This window comes from Bos mutus, chromosome 23 (genome assembly GCF_027580195.1).
Source record: "Bos mutus isolate GX-2022 chromosome 23, NWIPB_WYAK_1.1, whole genome shotgun sequence".
In the NCBI taxonomy this organism is placed as follows: Eukaryota; Metazoa; Chordata; class Mammalia; order Artiodactyla; family Bovidae; genus Bos; species Bos mutus.
This window is the reverse complement of record NC_091639.1, coordinates 2879603-2898148: the sequence shown is the minus strand read 5'-3', so window position 1 is coordinate 2898148 and position 18546 is coordinate 2879603. Positions and strand designations below refer to the sequence as shown.

Below are 18546 nucleotides of genomic sequence, written 5' to 3'. Positions count from 1 at the left end.
CCCAGCCAGGGCTCTGGGACTATGGAGGCAGGTGTCAGAATGTATTAAAATCCTCCCTTATCTACGCGCTGTCTGGAGGCGTTGTATGACATCTAACTCTGTTCAATTGCACTTCTGCAATAATAGGCTAATGTTTTATGAACTTGTGAGACTGAACATACGGAGTGTGATCAGGATTTCTGATACTTGATAGGGGTGTGGACATTCAGCAGAAGCCACTGAAGACTTTCAAACTGACAGTGATTCAAAGTAGTGGCTCAAAGACTTAGACTATCTCATTTACAGGATTTTTTTCCACTGATTATTCTATGACTTAGGCAAAAATTCAGCACACCATTTATGATCACATTTATCAGGTAATTGTCTGTGCAGAATTTAAGGAAGAGCCAGTGATTTAGAATCAGAGTGTTTCCTGTGGTCGTATAGAGGGTGTTTTCAGGCTTAATTGCTGCAGTTAAGTGTTTTCATCTGGGATATTCTACTTCTGAGGGGCAAGCTCTCTGTTTTCTCTTTTGGAGTTATCAGGGTTTTCCTTTTGTGTCTTTTTGTATGTCTTTGTAACCAAAGAAGATCCAGTGGGATGTGCTTTTTTTATATAATAGATTAGAAGGAGGAAGGGTTATTAAAAACCAGCTCCACTCCCTCGTTTAGTCCGGCACGCCCGGCGCTGCGGTGCTTACTACAGGTGCGTCGTCGGATTACGAGTTGTTCATTGCCTGTGGATGCTTCCCCGAGCCGCATCGGTCATTTCCGGTGGATGGATAGATGGTTCCCGAGCCGCATCGGTCATTTTCGATGCTTCCCGAGCCGCATCGGTCATTTCCGGTGGATGGTTCCCCGAGCAGCGTCGGTCATTTCCGGTGGATGGTTCCCCGAGCAGCGTCGGTCATTTCCGGTGGATGCTTCCCCGAGCAGCATCGGTCATTTCCTGTGGATGCTTCCCCGAGCAGCGTCAGTTACTTGCGTGGTGGACGTCCTCCTAAGAAGTACTTGTGGCGTCTCCTGCCTCCCAGCGATGTCGTTAGGGGAGCTGTTGACTTGCATGTTGACCGCAGGCAAGTCACTCGCTTTCTCTGGCTTTTGGCGGCCTCGTCTATAAAGTGAGATTGAGTTCGTGACTTATTTCTAAAGTCCACTTATTCTCATATCCAGTGATTTGCGTTGGCAAGAGTATTAAAGTCATACGGTCATGCACTCAGCATGTGTGCATCACCCTCTGTGTGTGGGGCTGGTCTAGCCGCCACGGGGACCCCAGCCACGCGTCACCCAAAGGCCTGCCCTCCTGCAGCAGCCCTCCATCCAGGGGGCGGAAATACCGCACACGTAATTCTCAGAGGAAGTGAAGGTGAACGCAGAATTAAGAAGGACAAGGGAAGATAAACTTGTATTTAGTTAGTCTCTGGGTGTGCTCTAGGGACTCATCCTGTGAGGTCAGCGTTCGTGTCCCATTTTATAAATAAGGGCTCAGAGGTTGTGCAGCTGCAGTACCGAGCCAGTATTTAGAAACAACTTTTTGTGATTTCAAAGCCCGTGCTTTTCCAACGTCCATTGACGTCACTCACAGCTTGGGAGTCACCCACAGCTGGGAGCCTCCTCCGGAGGTGCTGGCATGTCCACACACACGGTGGGACAGACATCTGAGGCCCAGGCCTGGCTCTCAGTGCCCAGCCTGTCCCGCCCGCAAGAAGGGCGAGCGGCTGAGACTCAGCAAGGGCTCGGGGAGGCTTGCTCACAGGTATCCTAGAGTTATTGACATGCTTTTAAGTGATGGGTGTTTTACTTGTAGTAAATCATTTAGAGGAACGACCAACTTAGTACCGTGATGAGCTCATAAGATGACCTATCCTTGAAATGGCTCATATGCTGCGTGTGTGTGTATGTTTGCACACATGCAGACACTCGCATTGCACATATATGATTTATCAGGTTTTTACATTTACAAATGTTTGCGTTTAATTTTAGGGGAACATTGACTCCAAATTTGCGCTCATCTCGTAGTCTCACTCTTCCAGGCATAGCTTAGGGGACAGGAGGGAGCTTATTTGAGCTCTGACCGCTCACCAGTTGTATTCTGAGATCCAGGAAGCCCTCTGATGCCCTGATCGCCACAGCAGTGGAAGCCTTCGGGGCTGTATTTTTTCCCATGAGACATACCAAGATTTTTAGACTGCTTTTCCCCCACCCTCAGCGCACCTGCTGATCCCTGGGATAGCCAGTACCCAAAGAGATCAGGTGAATCTGGCAGCTGAGGTGGGCCTTGCAGTTTCTGGTTCTCTCCTCCCTGCCCCGACGAAGGACACTTGGAGAATGTCCAGAAAAGCAGTAAGGACCCAGCGATGGTTTGAGCTGCGGCTCTGAAACCCAGCATCCAAGAGAGCTGCTGTGACTGGCTGTGTGACCTCACTCGAGCATGCTGTCCCTCCCTTGCCTCCATCTCCGTGTCTGTGGTAATGAACCCCACACCACCCCTGGTGTCTGTTCATCCCCAGGACCTGGGAGAACTGACGAGCTGGGCGGTCAGCTGCTCCTCGTCTGAGTCTTGGACTGCAGGTCCTCTCGTAGGAAAGCTTGTGGTCAAGTGTGTCTATATGAGTGTGGTTTCTTCCAGGTCCTTACTTTATTATCCTTGCTTAATACGTGGCCATAATACTACTTCATATCAGCACATTAGTACCTGTTTCTCTGATATTGTGCATATGAGTGAAGTTTCACTGAGTTGTTACGAAGCACTGAGGACTGTACATCTAACAGAAAGCTAAACTGGCAAACCACTACTCACCCAGCGGTTTATCTGGGGCAGGAAGATACCCTGGAGAAGGAAATGGCAGCCCACTTCCTGATGGTGGGGGAAAATTCCATGGACAGAGGAGCCTGGAAGGCTGCAGACCATAGGGGTCGCAATAATATCGGCACAAGACTTAGCAACTGAACAAATGGCTTATCTGAAATATTGTGTCATCCTGCCACCCTTAAAAGTGTAACAGTTAATACAAAGTTTCAAGTTTAAAGCACAGTTTGTTGTACCAAATAAGCATCATGTCAAAAAAATGAAATTTTGTTAAAGGATCTATCCTAGATGATTTAAAAATTAAACTCAAGCTCCAGGAAAAAAAAAATCCAAAACTCATATTTTAAAGTTGGAAATACAATATAAATGAGGTGATCTTTACACTTACAGATTTAATTAGCATTTATTACATATCTTCCATATAAATGGAAAATGATTTTAAGTAGGAGGCTGTCATTTTCAATAATTATTGTTGGGAGAGTTGATTTCTTGTTTGCTGTAAAGAGTGTGTGTGTGTACACACACATATGTGCACATGAGTTCATATGTATCTGTCTCCTCAATGGGTAGAGCTTCTTGTTTTCCTCAATCATTTGGTCGCGTCCGACTGTGTGTGACCCCATGGACTGGAGCCCACCGGGCTCCTCTGTCCATGGGATTCTTCAGGCAAGAATACTGGAGTGGGTAGCCATGCCCTCCTCCAGGGGATCTTCCCAACCCAGGGATCGAACCCGTGTCTCCTGCGTTGCAGGCAGATTCCTTACCACTGGGCCACGAGGAAAGCCCCTGTCAGCAATGTGACACTTTCTCTTTCCATAACCAATTAGTCTTCTGTTCTTTCAGCCCAAGGAGTTGTGTCCTTGCGTCCAGTACCCTGCGTTTATCATGTGTTCCAGGTGCTACCTGTCGGTCGTGCTAAGCAATCACTTACTCCTCCTTGCCGTTTTTACTAGCTATGCGGCCTTAGATAATCACGGCATCTCACAGCTCTGCTTTTTCCTCACGGGTGAATGAGGGTGGCGGTGCCTGTCTCAGGAGAGCACCTGAGCTGTAAGAAAACACACAGGCCTGGTCTTGGTTCCCAGCAAGGTCGAGTCCCCGCAGGGATGGGCTTGAGAAGGGCCCTCAGCACTCCGCGCAGTTGCGCTCCTCCTCGGACGCAGTTCATAGACGGCAGGGCCCTCGGGCTAGCAGCAGACGGGTGACCGCCCTCCCCCGGCGCGAGCCCCGCGCCATCTGCAGGAGGCAGGCGTGGGCAGCGGGTGGCGAGCCCGGCGTGCGCACAGGCGCACACAGAACGTGCGCCGTCACGTGACGTGCCGCACGCTGGGCTGTCTTCCGTGGTGGCAGAGGTGGTTGTGTGCTAGCGTTGACGCGGGTGGCATCGTGTCCGGGTCGGAGGCCTGCTGCACACGGGAGCTCCTTCGAGGGCTGGGGGTGGTGACGACAGGAATGGGAGGAGCCGGTAAAGCCAGCGGGCATTTAAGGAGCCAGCACGGGCTCTGGGGGCCCAGGAGGGACTTGGCAGCCTCGGTGACGAAGCCCTGGACGCGGCCGCGCGCCGGTCTGGTGCAGACAGACTGTGCGCCTCCGGACGTCTGATGCTGTTTCCCACGAGCATGCACCAAGAGGGGTGAAGCGAGGAGTGTTCGTGCTTTTCTCCTCCTTGGCAGCCACCTCGCCTGGGCCCCCACCCCACGGTGACGAGGGTCTTACCACTCTACTGAGCCTATTCCTCTGGGGGCAGGAGAACCCGGCTGTGGCAGAGGAGCCCTGCCCGAGCCCTCGCTGTCACAGCGCAGAGCCCAGGACAGACTGCCCACGGGTCTAGGCAAGCGCATGCTGGCCACGGGAGGCTGAGCTCCCCTCCTAATCTCTACAAGCTTCCTTTTCCTCTCCTGGAACATGAGAATTATCTTGTCTCCACTTACGAGAGTGGATGTCCTTTCCTCTTCAAATGGAGACAAAGGCGGGTGAGGGGTGCAGCTTGAGGCTGGGCCGGAAGAGCCTGCCTCACAGGGCAGCTGCCATGCTGGGCTGGCGACCACCACTGCCCAGGACAGCCCCGCCTGGCGCTCGACCTGGCAGGTGGCACTGCCCGCCGGGGCCAGCCAGCCGCCCACCTCACAAGGGCCGCTTCCGCCCCTGGGCCTCCCCGCCAGGCTGTTCATGCCTGGGCTGGGGCAGGGTGTCTCTGGGAAGGACAGGGGGGAAATCTGATTCCCTGTGTGAGAATTTCTTCCTTATAAGCCTGACACGTTCCTTACACACAAGCCGCTCTGCCCTCCTTGCCTGAGCCAGGCCAAGGCCACCCTCTCCCCACACATCGGTTCATGCGGCTGAGTGGGCAGCAAGGGATGGGGGAGGCGGGCGACCCAGTGGAGGGCAGGGGGCCTGGACAGGGGGACCCCAGTACACACATGGTCAGCCACTCCGGTGAGGCTGTCACACCAGACTCCCCCGCCCAAGCTTTTCTTCTTGTGGGACTGGAATGGTTCTTCTGGAGAAAGCAATCTGATGTCAGGGGCTTGGGAATTAGGATTCAGAAGCTTGGAATTGGAGCTCAGCTGCAGGTGGAAAATACGCTGTGAATGTTTTATTCAGCAATGCACATATAAGGTTGAGCAGAATGCAAACACATAAATCACTTAAACAATAGCCGTTAAAAGCTGCCTCCCAGCATTTCAGAAGGCTGCCCGAGCACTCAGGAAGTCCTCTCTTGCCATCTGCTGCTGAAGCGTGATATTACACTGCCGGGTCTCACTGCTTCTCCTGGGCCTCCACATTCACACCCTCGGGCACGGGGGTTTTCCTGGGGTGACACGTGTTTGAGGGTTGCAGGAGGGACTGCAGCCCCTTTAGAACTCTGTGGGGACACAGCAGAGACGACAGAGCCAGTGTCTTCGCTTGGCTTTTCACCGGGCCGAGGCCTCGGTGCTCAGTCGTCCCTGGAAGCACAGGGTCCTGTGACCGCAGCGGTCTGTCTCACCACCCATCACGGTCACCAGCATATTACCGCCAAGAAGCAGGAACGGTCAGTATCTCAGCAGTGACACCCGCCCGCAAGTAAGCACGGACTCCCGTGATCCCGGGTGGAGGCCCCTAGCCCGCAGGAGTCGCTTCCTCCCCTGTGTCAGTCAGAGGTGAAGGTTACTGGGTCGGTGTTGGATCGCAGTCCAAGATAGCCCCTGCGTCCTGAGGGACGCGCAGCAGCCAGCACCACGCAGGCTATCTGCAGCACAGCCCTGGTGTCCCGGAGCGCTTGACTGTCTCAGGTGCCGCCTCAGCCTCCCCGCGGGCCTTCTGGACCTGCAGGGGCACCGGTGAGGTCTCCCCTGCTCTGAGACAGTACATGGGGCGTCTCAGCTCCTCGAAATCTCACGGAGCCCTGGATGGCGAAGACCACTGGGGCAGCCGCACGGTGATTCGGCCTGGGGCAGGGATACAGCACCCGCTGGGCCGCTGGACCGTGGCTGCACGGCCGTGAGGCAGGCAAGCACAGGGCCGCGACCGCGTTCTCTTTCCAGGCTGAGTCGCTGCGGCGTCCCTGACTCTTGACGTCGGGCGTGGCTGTGAGCCCCGAAAGATGCTGTCGGTTAACATTATCTCTTTGAAGAACGGTGAGGTCATGGATGGAAAGCCTTGTTTCACGTGGGCAGGGAAAAACTACAAAGCAGGCGGGGTTTCCCTTTAACCCTTAACCTGCGGAAGGGAGAGTGGAGCGTTGGGTAGAACAGACGTGAGACTCCTCCTTTTAATAGAAAATGTGGAGCCGCGTGGGCACTGGGTCGCAGCCCCCCATCCCCCATCTCTCCCGTTCCTGCAAAGGGCCTGGGCCCTGGACAGTCTTGTTTTCAATCCCACAAATGTGGAAAGTGGTCAGTTACTTTATATAAAGTACAGATTTTTCAGATATGAAAACTCTAGATGCAAAAACTGGGAAGTTTGAAATAAAACTCTGGTAAGATACACATTACAAAGCTTACCATCTAAACTGTTTTCAAGTACACCGTGTTAGATTTTTAACAGGCTCTTATTGACTGAATAGCAGAAGGCAGTGACACCCCACTCCAGTACTCTTGCCTGGAAAATCCCATGGATGGAGGAGCCTGGTGGGCTGCAGTCCATGGGGTCGCTGGGAGTCGGATACAACTGAGCGACCTCACTTTCACTTTTCACTTTCATGCATTGGAGAAGGAAATGGCAACCCACTCCAGTGTTCTTGCCTGGAGAATCCCAGGGACGGGGGAGCTGTGTGGGCTGCCATCCATGAGGTCGCAGAGTTGGCCACGACTGAAGCAACTTAGCAGCAGCAGCAGCAGCAGCCTTGACTGAATAAGAACCTAAGTAGCAAGGAAGCACCGAGCCTCATGTGCCCACAGGTACAAAGCCAGTTGACACACCAGGGGCTGTTCCGGAGCCAAGTCCACGGTCCAAGAAGGGCCTCAGCCACCCGCTCAGAATACCCAAACAGCCTGGAGCCTTGCTGCCCTGAGATGCTGAGCTCCTGAGCTCACGAAACTGCAGGCAGGTGTCCTGCAAGACTGAAGCTTGTGTGGTTTGGACGTACATGTCATGTGCTTATAAATTCCCATCCCCCCACAAATTTTTAAAATTTTGTCAAATTTTAAACTTTATTAAAAAGTGTAATATTAAACATCATTACATCAAAAGTATGAAAAAAACAGTAAAGAGGTACGATTTTAAAATCAAACATTCACTTTTACATAACCCTCAGCCCCCAGCGTTGGCTGTGCGTTCTGTAAGTACAGCGTGACCTGTGCTGTGAATTGAACTTGGTTTCTGTAGCCTTACTTGGAAGTGTCTTGTTGATCGAAGCTGTAGCCGTGACGCAGTAGCCTATAGAGTCGTGCTGATGGGGTGGGTTGAACTTTGCTTCTCCCCGGACCTCGGGCTGGGGCCAGGAGCCCGGATGAGTCAGCTCTCACCTCGGCAGCTGCACTTTGAGAGCAGCCTCCCCCCGGCTCCCGCCACCCCAGGCCCCTGATCTCTCAGCCTGCAGTAGCAGAGACGTTCACACCTGTTGCCCAGGATGTTAACAAGGCGGGAGGTCCAGTGCGGGGTATTACGTGCCCACTGGAAGTGCCTGGAGCTTAGTAGGCGTTCGGTGAACGTTAATACTACTCTTCTTTGGGGATTAAATTCTCAGGCTTTATCTCTGGCAACCATGGAATTTGAAAAAGTTAAGATGGATGGAAGTTAAGATGGATGGTGGCAATGGCTACACAAAAATGTGAACGTATTTAATGCCGCAGAACTGTACATTTAAAAATGGCTCAAATGGCATATTTATTTTGTGCATATTTTACCACCGTAAAACAAAGAAAGTATTGGGTTTGTTTCAAATTCTAGAGCTGGGAAGCTTTTTTGAATGGAGTCAGCAGGAAAACTTAAAAGAAACTCCTTGTCTTTGAAAGAGACATGACTCGTGGCATCGCGAGTGGACCCTGCCTGGGGAGGTGATTCCGATGCCTGGAAAGCACACGCAGCTGACGGGCACGCAGCTCACAGTCCCAGGAGGCAGTTAGCTCGGAGAGGTTGGTGAGGAGCAGAGAGGCTCCTTGAACAGACAGACATCTGCTTCCAGCTGCAGCCGGTGTTAGTTTGCAATGGCTGTGGTTTGTTTGTTTGTTGTTTCCCTTCTTGGCCTTATTACGGTTTGATATGCAAATAAAAGTTGTGTATATTTAAGTGTATGGCATGATGTTTTCATACCCACACACACTCTGACATGATTGTCACAGCCGACCTGACTAAAATCCTACCCACAAACAGTCCCCTTTGTGTGGTGAGAACACCGCGATTTGCTCTTAGCAGATTGCAAGTGTGCAGAACATCCTTTGGAACTGAAGATGGCCACCCTTAGGTCTCCGCACCGGTCTAATCTTATCAGTCAGAGTTTGTGCCTTTTGATCAGTACCCGTGTCCCCTCCCCCATCTGGTAAGCGCCGCTCACCCTAGTACTCTCTGAGTTTGGCTTTTTTTCTTTTTATCTCCACATACACATGAGATCGTGCAATACTGTCTTTTGTGTCTGTCCCAGCCCAGTGTCCTACGGGTCCATGCACGTTTTCACAGATGGAGGGATTTTCTCCTTTTTATGGGCAAGTAATACTGCTTTGTCTGTACGTGCACGCGCATATACACAGCATTCTCTTTTGTCCATTCGTCTTTCAACAGACACTGGTAGCTTCTGTCTCCTGGTTGTCAGAAGCAATGCTGACTGTGGGCGTGCAGAGATCTCTTCACGGGACTGGTTCCATTCCCCTTGGGTATAAACCCAGAAACGGGGATGCTGGGTCAGACAGCGGTTCTGTTTCTGATGTTTTTGGAACCTCAATTCTGATTTTCACGAGTATAAACCTGTACCAGTTTATTATTCACTTTGTTTTATTGGAAAATATGAACAAACAGTAGAGAGAACAGTATAATGAGCTCCGAGTATCCATCACCCTTCTCCCGCCTCTCGTAATTACATCTTCATGGCCAACAGCATTCTAACACATATGCCCACCTATGTTATTTGAGAAAATGTATGTTTTATGTGAAGCTATTTTAGTACACACTTGGAAATACAGATTATTTTGTGAAACATAACTACAATACCATTATTATAATGAACATACTAACAGTAATTTTTAATATCATCAAGTATGTGTGTTCAGTTGCTCAGTCATGTCCAACTCTGTGTGACCCCATGGACTGTAGCCCACCAGGCTCCTCTGTCCATGGGATTTTCCAGGCAAGAATACTGCAGTGGGTTATCATTTCTTTCTGTATCAAATATACAGTGTTTAAATTTTCAGATTATCTCACTAATAAATTTTCTTAATTTTGTATGTTTGACTTAGGATTCAAATAAAGTTTTAGATGATGTCTCTTACCTGTGGGTTAGCCCGTATCTTCCCCCACACACTCTTGTTTTTCCTTGTCATTTGCTGAAGAAGTAAGTTCGTATGTCTTGAGTTTTGCTGGTTGCCTCTTTATTTTGTCATTTATCATATATAAAAGTTGATAGTTGGATCTTAACCAGCCGGATACTTACACTTGGCTAGATGCTAGACTCACCTGGGAAATTTAAAAGAAACTCTGGCATGTGCAGAGATAGTCGGGCAGTTTTTAGGTGAAGTTAGACAAAAAGTCACCTCATCCCCCAGCACCTCCACTCCAGAAGAACTGAAGCAGTTATTTGAACAGAAGCTTGGGCAACAATGTCCATAGCAGCACTGTTCACAACAGCCAGAGGTGCAGACAGCCCAGGTAGCCTTCACCTGAAGCAAAGGGCTGGACACACGAGGACGTGTGCGTGCAGCAGAAATCAGCCTTGAGGTCTGCGAGTTCCTGATCACACCAGTAAAAGAAGCCGGCCCAAAGCCACACGCTGTACGGTTCCATCTCTAGGAAATAATTCAAGATAAGGAGACCCGGAGAGACACGAATAAATCCATGGGGCTGGGGGTGGGGCGGGGCCTGACTGTTGGGGGTGCGAGGTTTCCTTTGATGAGGGGGGCGGTGACCAGGCCCCGGGCTGGACGGCGCCAGTGCTGGGTATAGCACGTGACTGTCACTGATGCCAGCAGTGGGCTCTCTCTACCTGCCTCAGCTCTGCAGCCTGGCCTGAGGGGCCGAGGGCGCTTCTGTTTGAATAACGTGGGGCTTCTGCTTAAAATACTAATTACAAGGGACAGAAGCACTTTCAGAGGATTTGTGCTGGAGTACAAAGATGATGGAGTTTGGTCTTTCCAGGCCAGGAGCTGGCCATCTCCTCCCTCCATTCCCTGACCCTTGAGAGGCTTACTTAGCTCTGATAAAGTAGCGAGGTGTTGTTATGGATATATATGTATTTGGAAAGGCCATAGGTTTGGAGTCAGAAGACCTGGCTGGGTTGGACTATGTCAGCTCCATAATTCGTGTACCAGTTGTAAAAGTATAGGCAGGTCACTGAATTCTTCTGATTCCCTTTATTCATCCAGAAGATGTATGTATCATGTAGTGATAGGATATTTGTAAAAATTAACGGAGAAACTAAAATTAAAAGATATTTTTAATGAAATTAAAAAGATGGTTTATCCTTGTAACGAAAGCTATGAAAACCCTCGACAGCATATTAAAAAGCAGAGACATCACGTTGCCAAAAAGGGTCCATCTAGCCAAAGCCATGGTTCTTCCAGTGGCCATGTATGGATGTGAGAGTTGGACCGTAAAGAAGGCTGAGCGCTGAAGAATTGATGCTTTTGAACTGATGCTGGAAAAGACTCTTGAGAGTCCCTAGGACTGCAAGGAGATCCAGCCAGTCCATCCTAAAGGAGTTCAGTCCTGAATATTCATTGGAAGGTCTAATGCTGAAGCTGAAGCTCCAATACTTTGGCCACCTGATGCAAAGAGCTGACTCATTGGAAAAGACCCTGATGCTGGGAAAGATTGAAGGCGGGAGGAGAAGGGGACGACAGAGGATGAGATGGTTGGATGGCATCACCGACTGAATGGACATGAGTTTGAACAAACTCCAGGAGATAGTGAAGGACAGGGAGGCCTGGCATGCTGCAATCCACGGGGTCACAAAGAGTCGGACACGACTTAATGACTGAACAATAACAACAAAAGGGAGAAGCTAAGCAGTTAAGCCACTCAGCCTGGTACCTGCCCAGAAAATGTGACTTTCCTCATGATGGATTGCTCAGCAGGTGAAGCGGGGGGCGGGGGTCACAGAGGAGGGTCAGGGTGAGATGCAGAAACGCCCCTGTGCTCACCCTGGGGTTGTCCTGAAAGCCACAGTCATGGAAACCTTGGGGTAAAACCAGGTCAGAATCCCCCACCTGCTGGTCAGTCCTGGCCTGCCCCCTGGGGGCCCAGGACTGTGCAAAGAAGCAGCTCTGAGTTCGGGGCAGAGTTGTGAAGCCAGGATGTGTGATGGTTGCCTCTCAATTATGATTGTATTGTGCTTTTTCTTTTCCACCCAAATTGTATGCTCCAGGTCATTAACTATTCTTCTACAATGTCATTTTTAATGACTGCACATTGAGGATACGCTTTAAGAGAAAGTGAAGGGCAACTCTCTGGCAACTAAATCAAAAGTCTAATCAAGAGTAAATTAACCTGAGAAGTGAAAGACTTTTTACGATTTTCTTTGGCCAAGTCCTTGAATGTCTGGCTCTGTTTTGTTTTGGAGGAGTGATATCAGAATCTCCCACTGTAACCTTGCTTTTATCCAGCTCTCCTTTGGTTTCTGATAGTCTCCGCTTTGTGTGCTCAGCCATGGTCTCCTCCAGTGTCGCAGGTCTACGCCTGCGACAGCTTTTTCGTAAATGCTGCTCATTATTCAATCTAGTGTTTTAGACTCAACTTTACCTGGTCTAAGGTTAATGTAAACTGGTATTCCCCCGCCCCCCTCACCCCGAGTGTGCCTCGTGTATCTTAATTCATCCCTCGATTTTCAGTCTTTATCAGATACTTTTGCTTTTGGAGTCTTGTTATCTGCCCCTGTGGTCCTGTTTCATACAGGGGCTGATATGGCTGACTTTGTTCCTGTCGTCTCATCCTGTTATTTATCACGATTTGTTTTCTCTTCTTCACCTCTCCATCTTTATTGGTCTGGGAACTCTGTTCTGCTCTTCTGTATCTTTGGTGACTGTCTCCTGTAGGCGGATGCAGAAACTTAGATGTGTATGCTTTTCACTGTTATTTGAAAAAGGATGTTTGGTTTTCCATCAAGACACCCCATCTCCCTGTGTGTTCAGTCACTCAGTCATGTCTGATTGGTTGCAATCCGGTGGACTGTAGCCCGCCGGGCTCCTCTGTCCATGGGATTTCCTAGGCAAGAACACTGGAGTGGGTTGCTATTTTCTGCTCCAGGGGATCTTCCCGGCCCACGGAGCCACCCCGTCCCCGCGCATGCGCACATTTCACAAGTACGTTACAGCCGTGTTTCCCCCTGAGTCTAAGCGCTCCGACCACACTGCCTGCCATTGGCCGCTCCCAGCAGCGTTGTTACAGTCAGACATTCGGGTCAGGTTCCTTCTGTCTGGCTCCTAGGTTCCCTTCAATTCAGTTCATTTCAGACTCTCAGTCGTATCCGACTCTTTGCAACCCCATGGACTGCAGTGCACCAGGCCACCCTGTCCATCACAAACTCCCAGAGTTTACTCAAACTCACATCCGTGGAGTTGGTGATGCCGTCCAACCATCTCATCCTCTGTCGTCCCCTTCTCCTTCTGTCTTCAGTCTTTCCCAGCATCAGGGTCTTTTCCAGTGAGTCAGTTCTTCACATCAGGTGGCCAAAGTATTGGAGTTTAAGCTTCAGCATCAGTCCTTCCAATGAACATTCATGACTGATTTCCTTTAGGATGGACTAGTTGGATTTCCTTGCAGTCCAAGGGACTCTCAAGTCTTCTCCAACACCACAGTTCAAAAGCATAAATTCTTCGGCGCTCAGGTTTGTTTGTAGTCCAACTCTCACATCCATACATGACTACTGGATTGATTCCTTATGTGTATTGTTATTTTCTCTGTCGCCTCTCTGGTGTTCGGGTCTGGTCGTTAGCCTGCCCTGCATGGCTGCAGTTCCGGAGGTGACAGAGGGACAGGGTCCCTCCCCTCAGGGACCCATGCAACAGCAGTGCCAGCAGCTGCCTGTCCTCCGGGCGATCTGGCCCCGGGCACCGCGTCTCCCACTGCTGCAGCCGTCCTGCTCTGGGGCAAGTGCAGGCTGGCCCCGGGGAGGAGAGCCCATGTCCCAGCCCTGCTCAGCGCCAGCGGGCATCTGCAGCTTGTGGCCCAGCAGCCTGGTGCTCTCCACGGTGGCGTAGGCACAGGTAGGGCTTCCTGATGCTGGCGCCCCCAAACAGCAGGGTGTTCAGGGAGCAGGTGTGTCACTCACCAGGGCAGCACCCCCATCACAGGGGGTTCAGAGGTCTGTGCCTTCAGTCAGGTGGTCTCTCGGTGTCCACTGCCGTGTTCTTTTCAGCCTGGCTTTGGGGTGGGGAAGAGAGAAGGGAGCCCCGTCATTCAGGTGTGCCAGGGTACATCCACCCCAGGGTTTTTCAGGAGGCTCCCGGCCCTGGGAAGGTGCGGCCATGGCTGACGGCCGGTCCCCACATCCCTGCGTCTCACACAGCAATGCTGGCACGGCGGGTGCTGAGGGGCACAGGCCGCTGCTGAAAAGAAGGACAGAGGGATGTGTGTATCCTGAGCCAGGGGTGCTGAGTGTGAGAGGCGGGCTGTGGGGACGTGGGCGTGCTCATTCCTCCTCCTTCTGTGTCTGCTGTCGCCACCATTTCTCACGTGAAACAAGGTGGGCACCTGCCCCCGGGCATGGCATCCACTCAGGAGCTGCTGGGTGTGGGGGTTGGAGAGACTGTCCCGGGGGGCTGGGTCACGGGGGCAGTGCCCAGGGCGAGGGGTGGAGAGGGTGAGTGCTCATCCTTTTCTCTGGGGGCACCTGCTCACTCCTGCCTTCTCAGCACCTGGCCAATTACGCCCACACTGGGCCGGCCAGCCAGGAGGTGGGCACCCTCACAGCCCGAGCCTTCCGCCATGCCGGGCGCCTCTGGGTTGCGCTCTGGACACCCGGTGCCGTGACCCCGACTGGACCCGCTGTGTTCGTCGCTCTGGACGTTGTGAGTCTCTTAGTGCGGCCGTCTCAGGTGTCGCCGCCCTGCTCCCCAAACCCACGGTCGGGGACTCGCAACCAAGCGGAGCAGTGCGTGACCGCGCCCCGTGCCGTCCTTGTCCAGTGAGGCGCAGAGCACGGCCTGGCGGCAGGCCTCCAGAAGCCAGCCGTTGCCTACCTCAGTACTTGTCTTTTTATCTGACGTTTTCACGTTTGTCTAAAGCAGCTCTTTAATTTGAATCGGTTCACACTGACCCTGGAAAAAGGGTCCTGTAGGGATGGCAGAGCACAGAGCGGCCTGACTGTCCGAGAACACGTGTGGACAGCGTTCCCCAGGCTGGGTGTAAAGGTGCAGGCCGGAACCCACTGGCCCCAGCACCGGCCCTGGGACTTTAGCTGCAGGTCACCTCACCTCGTGGCCGATTCTTGCGCTACCTGGGCCTGGCCTGGCCTGGGGCCCGCGTGCAGGCCCGAGGGGTGGCAGCGTGACTGCTCACGGGCTTCTCTCTGGCGGTTTTCCTGGCTCCTGCAGTCACCACCCTGGGGAGGGGCCCACCCTGGGAGGGGCCAGCTCTCGTGCTGACGTGATCCTGGGTTCTGCCCACTTCCAAGAGAGCTTGGTAAAGCCCCTCCAGCAGCACTTCAGCAGCTGCAGGTGCTGACCTGCCCCTGGGTGGCCTTCGCCTCACAGAGCTTCCCCACCCACCCCGGGGACTCGGGGCCGCTGGCCGGCAGACGGTCGGCCTCTAGTGTCCCTCCCGGGGCCAGCTCTGCACCCGTCCCTGGGGCCGAAGGACAGGGAGTGCGGTGGGCGCTGGCCAGCAGGTCTCCTGCTTTACCCGAGCAGCATTCCTCAAGTCTGAACTCTCTGGAGCGCCCCCTGATTCCTGGCTCTGCCCTCTTCTCTGGAGCCCTTCATGGCGCTGAGCGGGACCAGGTCACCTCACACGGCTGCATTTCTTGCGACAGCACCTAGCCCCGTAGATGCTGGCTCTGAGAAACAAGAACTGCGTGAACTGTCTGACGGGGCTTCTGTTAGGAGGCCCAGGCTGGGCAAGGGGGCTGTGGGCACACACACTGTCCACCGTGGGCCAGCTGGAAAGACGCGTTTGTTCTGCCAAACCATCAGACCGTCCAGAGGGTCAGTTGTCAAGCAAATGCTCACTTTTAGAAAGTAGTTTTACAAGATCCATCAAGAGCCATAAAAATATTCATACCTATTTACCCAATAATCCCATCTTTAGAAACCTTTTATAAGCAAAATCAGAGATACTATAAAAGGTTTATACATGAGAATGGTAACCCCAAGACTGAGCAAAAATTCCACAAATACTCATCATATGAGAATGATTAAATAAATTATGCCTCTTCACAATGCGGCTTTGTCCATTATTAAAAATATCCTTTCAAAGACTATTTCATGACATAAGGATATAAAGTTAAGTTTTAAAAAGTTATGATTCTAAATTTAAATATTCTTCTTCAATATATGTGCATACATTTTAAATGTATAAGTGAATAAAAAGACTAGACAAAAAAATGCTAAAATATTAATAGCCACATACTCTAAAACAGGTATTGCGGGACAAAAGGAGATCTGTCTAAGTCTCCGTGTGGCTTTGTTCAAACTTCAGAAACTTTCAGACTGTCCGTTAATGGCACTTCCCCAGGTGATAGTAACATTGCTTCCACTTATCCTGGGCGCACCTTCTTCTTTGCAGTGACCTTTTTTATCAGTCATCATATAGTCTACAATTAAAATTCACAGTATGCATTCATATCAGTTAGGATTTGGTTTACTTGTGTATAACAAAAAACCCAAATAACACATTTAAAAATATAGACATTTATTTTTCTCTCACATAAAAGTTGGCAATAAGCTAGTTAAGGTGGCTGGTGGCTCCACAGTCATCAAAACCTCAGGCTTCTGCTTCCTGCCTCTCATCTTCAGTGTGATGAGGCAAACTTACCTCCTAGTGCTAGAATGGCTGCAGATGCTCCAGCCATCAGGTTACAGTTACCTCCCTCCTTGTCTGTCTCCCCTCCCAGACTCTGAGCTTCCTGAGGGCAGGATCAGTCTCAGTCTCCCCTGAGCACAGTCCTGGTACAGGAGGTGCCCGCCACTCATCTGTGTCTTGGCTGGGAATGGGCTGCCCTTCACACCTCCTCCAGGGCTCCTGGGGGCTTTCCCTCAACAAATGCCCCTAAATCATCTCTGCGGCTAAGCCCTCTGATCTCTGCTTACTTCTCTTGTCCTCTCATCAGTGGTCGTAGGACTGGGGGCCCCAGGGCCACAGCATGCCCGGGTCACCTGCCCTGCCTTTGAGGGGCTCTCCGGGAGACCTGGATGGACACATGCCCTCGAAGGTGGCCCAGGTGGGCTGCCAGGTGGGGGCAGCAGGCTTCCCAGCATCCCTCTGTTTGCTGCCGGCTGGGGGAACATTAGGAGGTGGAGCCGGCCCCTCGGGAGGTGGCAGGAAGCCCATTACCTGCCCGCACTGCAGCACACATGTGACTGTCCTGGGGCGCTCACACCCTATAGGCACCAACCGTGCTGTGGGTCCAAAGCAGAGGACTGTGAAGATTTGCTGGGAGCCTCCAGGGCTCTCTTACAGACGAGGATGCTGAGACCAGAGGACAGGTGGACAGTGAGACAGGTGCGTGAAGAGCCAGGCTCTGCCCGGTGTGGACAAGGCTCTCTCACGCTTTACGGTAAAACTCCATCCTGACGGAAGAACCGGTCCTAAGGGCCAGAAATCCTGTGGGTGCGGAGTCACTGTGCATGAGGCAGCCTGGGTCTCACCGTCTCAGGATAGCCTGCCTCTGGGGCTGTTCCAGGGGCGAGAAGGCGTGAATGGGAACTTCGCACTGTCCCCAAGGCGGGGGAACTGGTTGGGGGTGGTGGGTACAGTGCCAGGACGCAGCCGCAGCAAAGCCGTGACTGCACTCTGCCCACAGCACAGTCTCCAGAATGACGCACGTCTGTGGAGACGCTCTTTCTGAGTTTTCACAGCTAACGGAGCCCAAGTTCCTGATCTTTGTGTTCTCTTTGCCTCCAGGTCCACATTGGCCAAATGTATTCAACCGACAAGCTTGTCATTGAGAATCAAGAGAAGCCCCGGGCCTAGGAGCCGGGACCAGCCTCCAGCAGCAGCAGGACCACCGGCAGCACCGTCCCGCTTGCAGTGGGGCCCCCAGCAGGCCTCGAGGGGCCTCCGCACCAGCTTTAAATAGCCTCACTCTGCCTGCCCTCCAGGGACTGAGGGACTGAGCGACGTATCCCCTCTTCTGCAGCCTTAGTGACAGAGGTCGGCTGGCGATGGCTGTCCTCTGTTCAAGCGTCAGGATGAAGAGCTGGAGTGCTTCGAGGGAAGGCCGTGTGCAGTGGAGTCTCGTCCACCCCACCCCACCCCACCCTGTGGCTCCGCAGCACCTGTATAGAGCATTTCCAGACGTGTTTCTCGGTCCTTAACAATAAATGGAAGCATCTCCCTGGCCTTCTCTGCCAGACACACGTGTCTTCATGACTAATGCACTTTTGGGTCCTGCTGGTGCTGGGCCTGCAGAGGGCGGTGGGGAGCCCAGCAGGGAGGGTCCAGCCCTGAGCCGAGTGTCCCCTTTGCAAAGACAAGTCCACACACTGGAAGAGATCCAGGGACGGAGGGGAGCAGGATGCATCCTACCGCTGAGACCCAGGCCCAGCGTGACCACAGAGGTTCCCTGTGTGTGGCTGCTCACCTGGGGACGGTCCTACAACCCGATGCCCAGGGTGGTCTCAGGATGACTGACATCAGCCCCACCCCAACCTGTTTTGAATCAGAATCTTCAGTCTGACACACCCCAGGGGACTCCAGTGTATGCTGAAACGTGCGTCCCAAAGCTCACTCACTGAGACACAGTCACCTGGAGAGATTGGAGTTTTTAAAAAGAAATTTCTCAGCACTTCATATTCTGACTTGATAAGTGACAGATGAGGCATAGTTATTTATTTGTTGTGTTGTTCAGTCGCTAAGTCGTGTCCAATTCTTTGCGACCCCATGGACTGCGGCATGCCAGGCTCCCTGTCCATTTCCAACTCCTGTAGTTTACCCAAACTCATGTCCATTGAGTCGGTGATGCCATCCAACCA

General features: G+C 52.2%; 1 protein-coding gene across 1 annotated transcript in view; it reads left to right on the top strand.

Moving 5' to 3' along the window:
* LYRM4 (LYR motif containing 4) overlaps nucleotides 1–17927 on the top strand; it is a 92579-nt gene extending 74652 nt beyond the window's left edge. Inside the window, exon 3 of the mRNA XM_005891156.2 lies at nucleotides 17477–17927. Coding sequence (XP_005891218.1) covers nucleotides 17477–17545 — 69 coding nt within the window. The 3' untranslated portion in view covers nucleotides 17546–17927. The remainder of the gene's footprint in view (nucleotides 1–17476) is intronic.
* The last annotated feature ends 619 nt before the right edge of the window (nucleotides 17928–18546 follow it).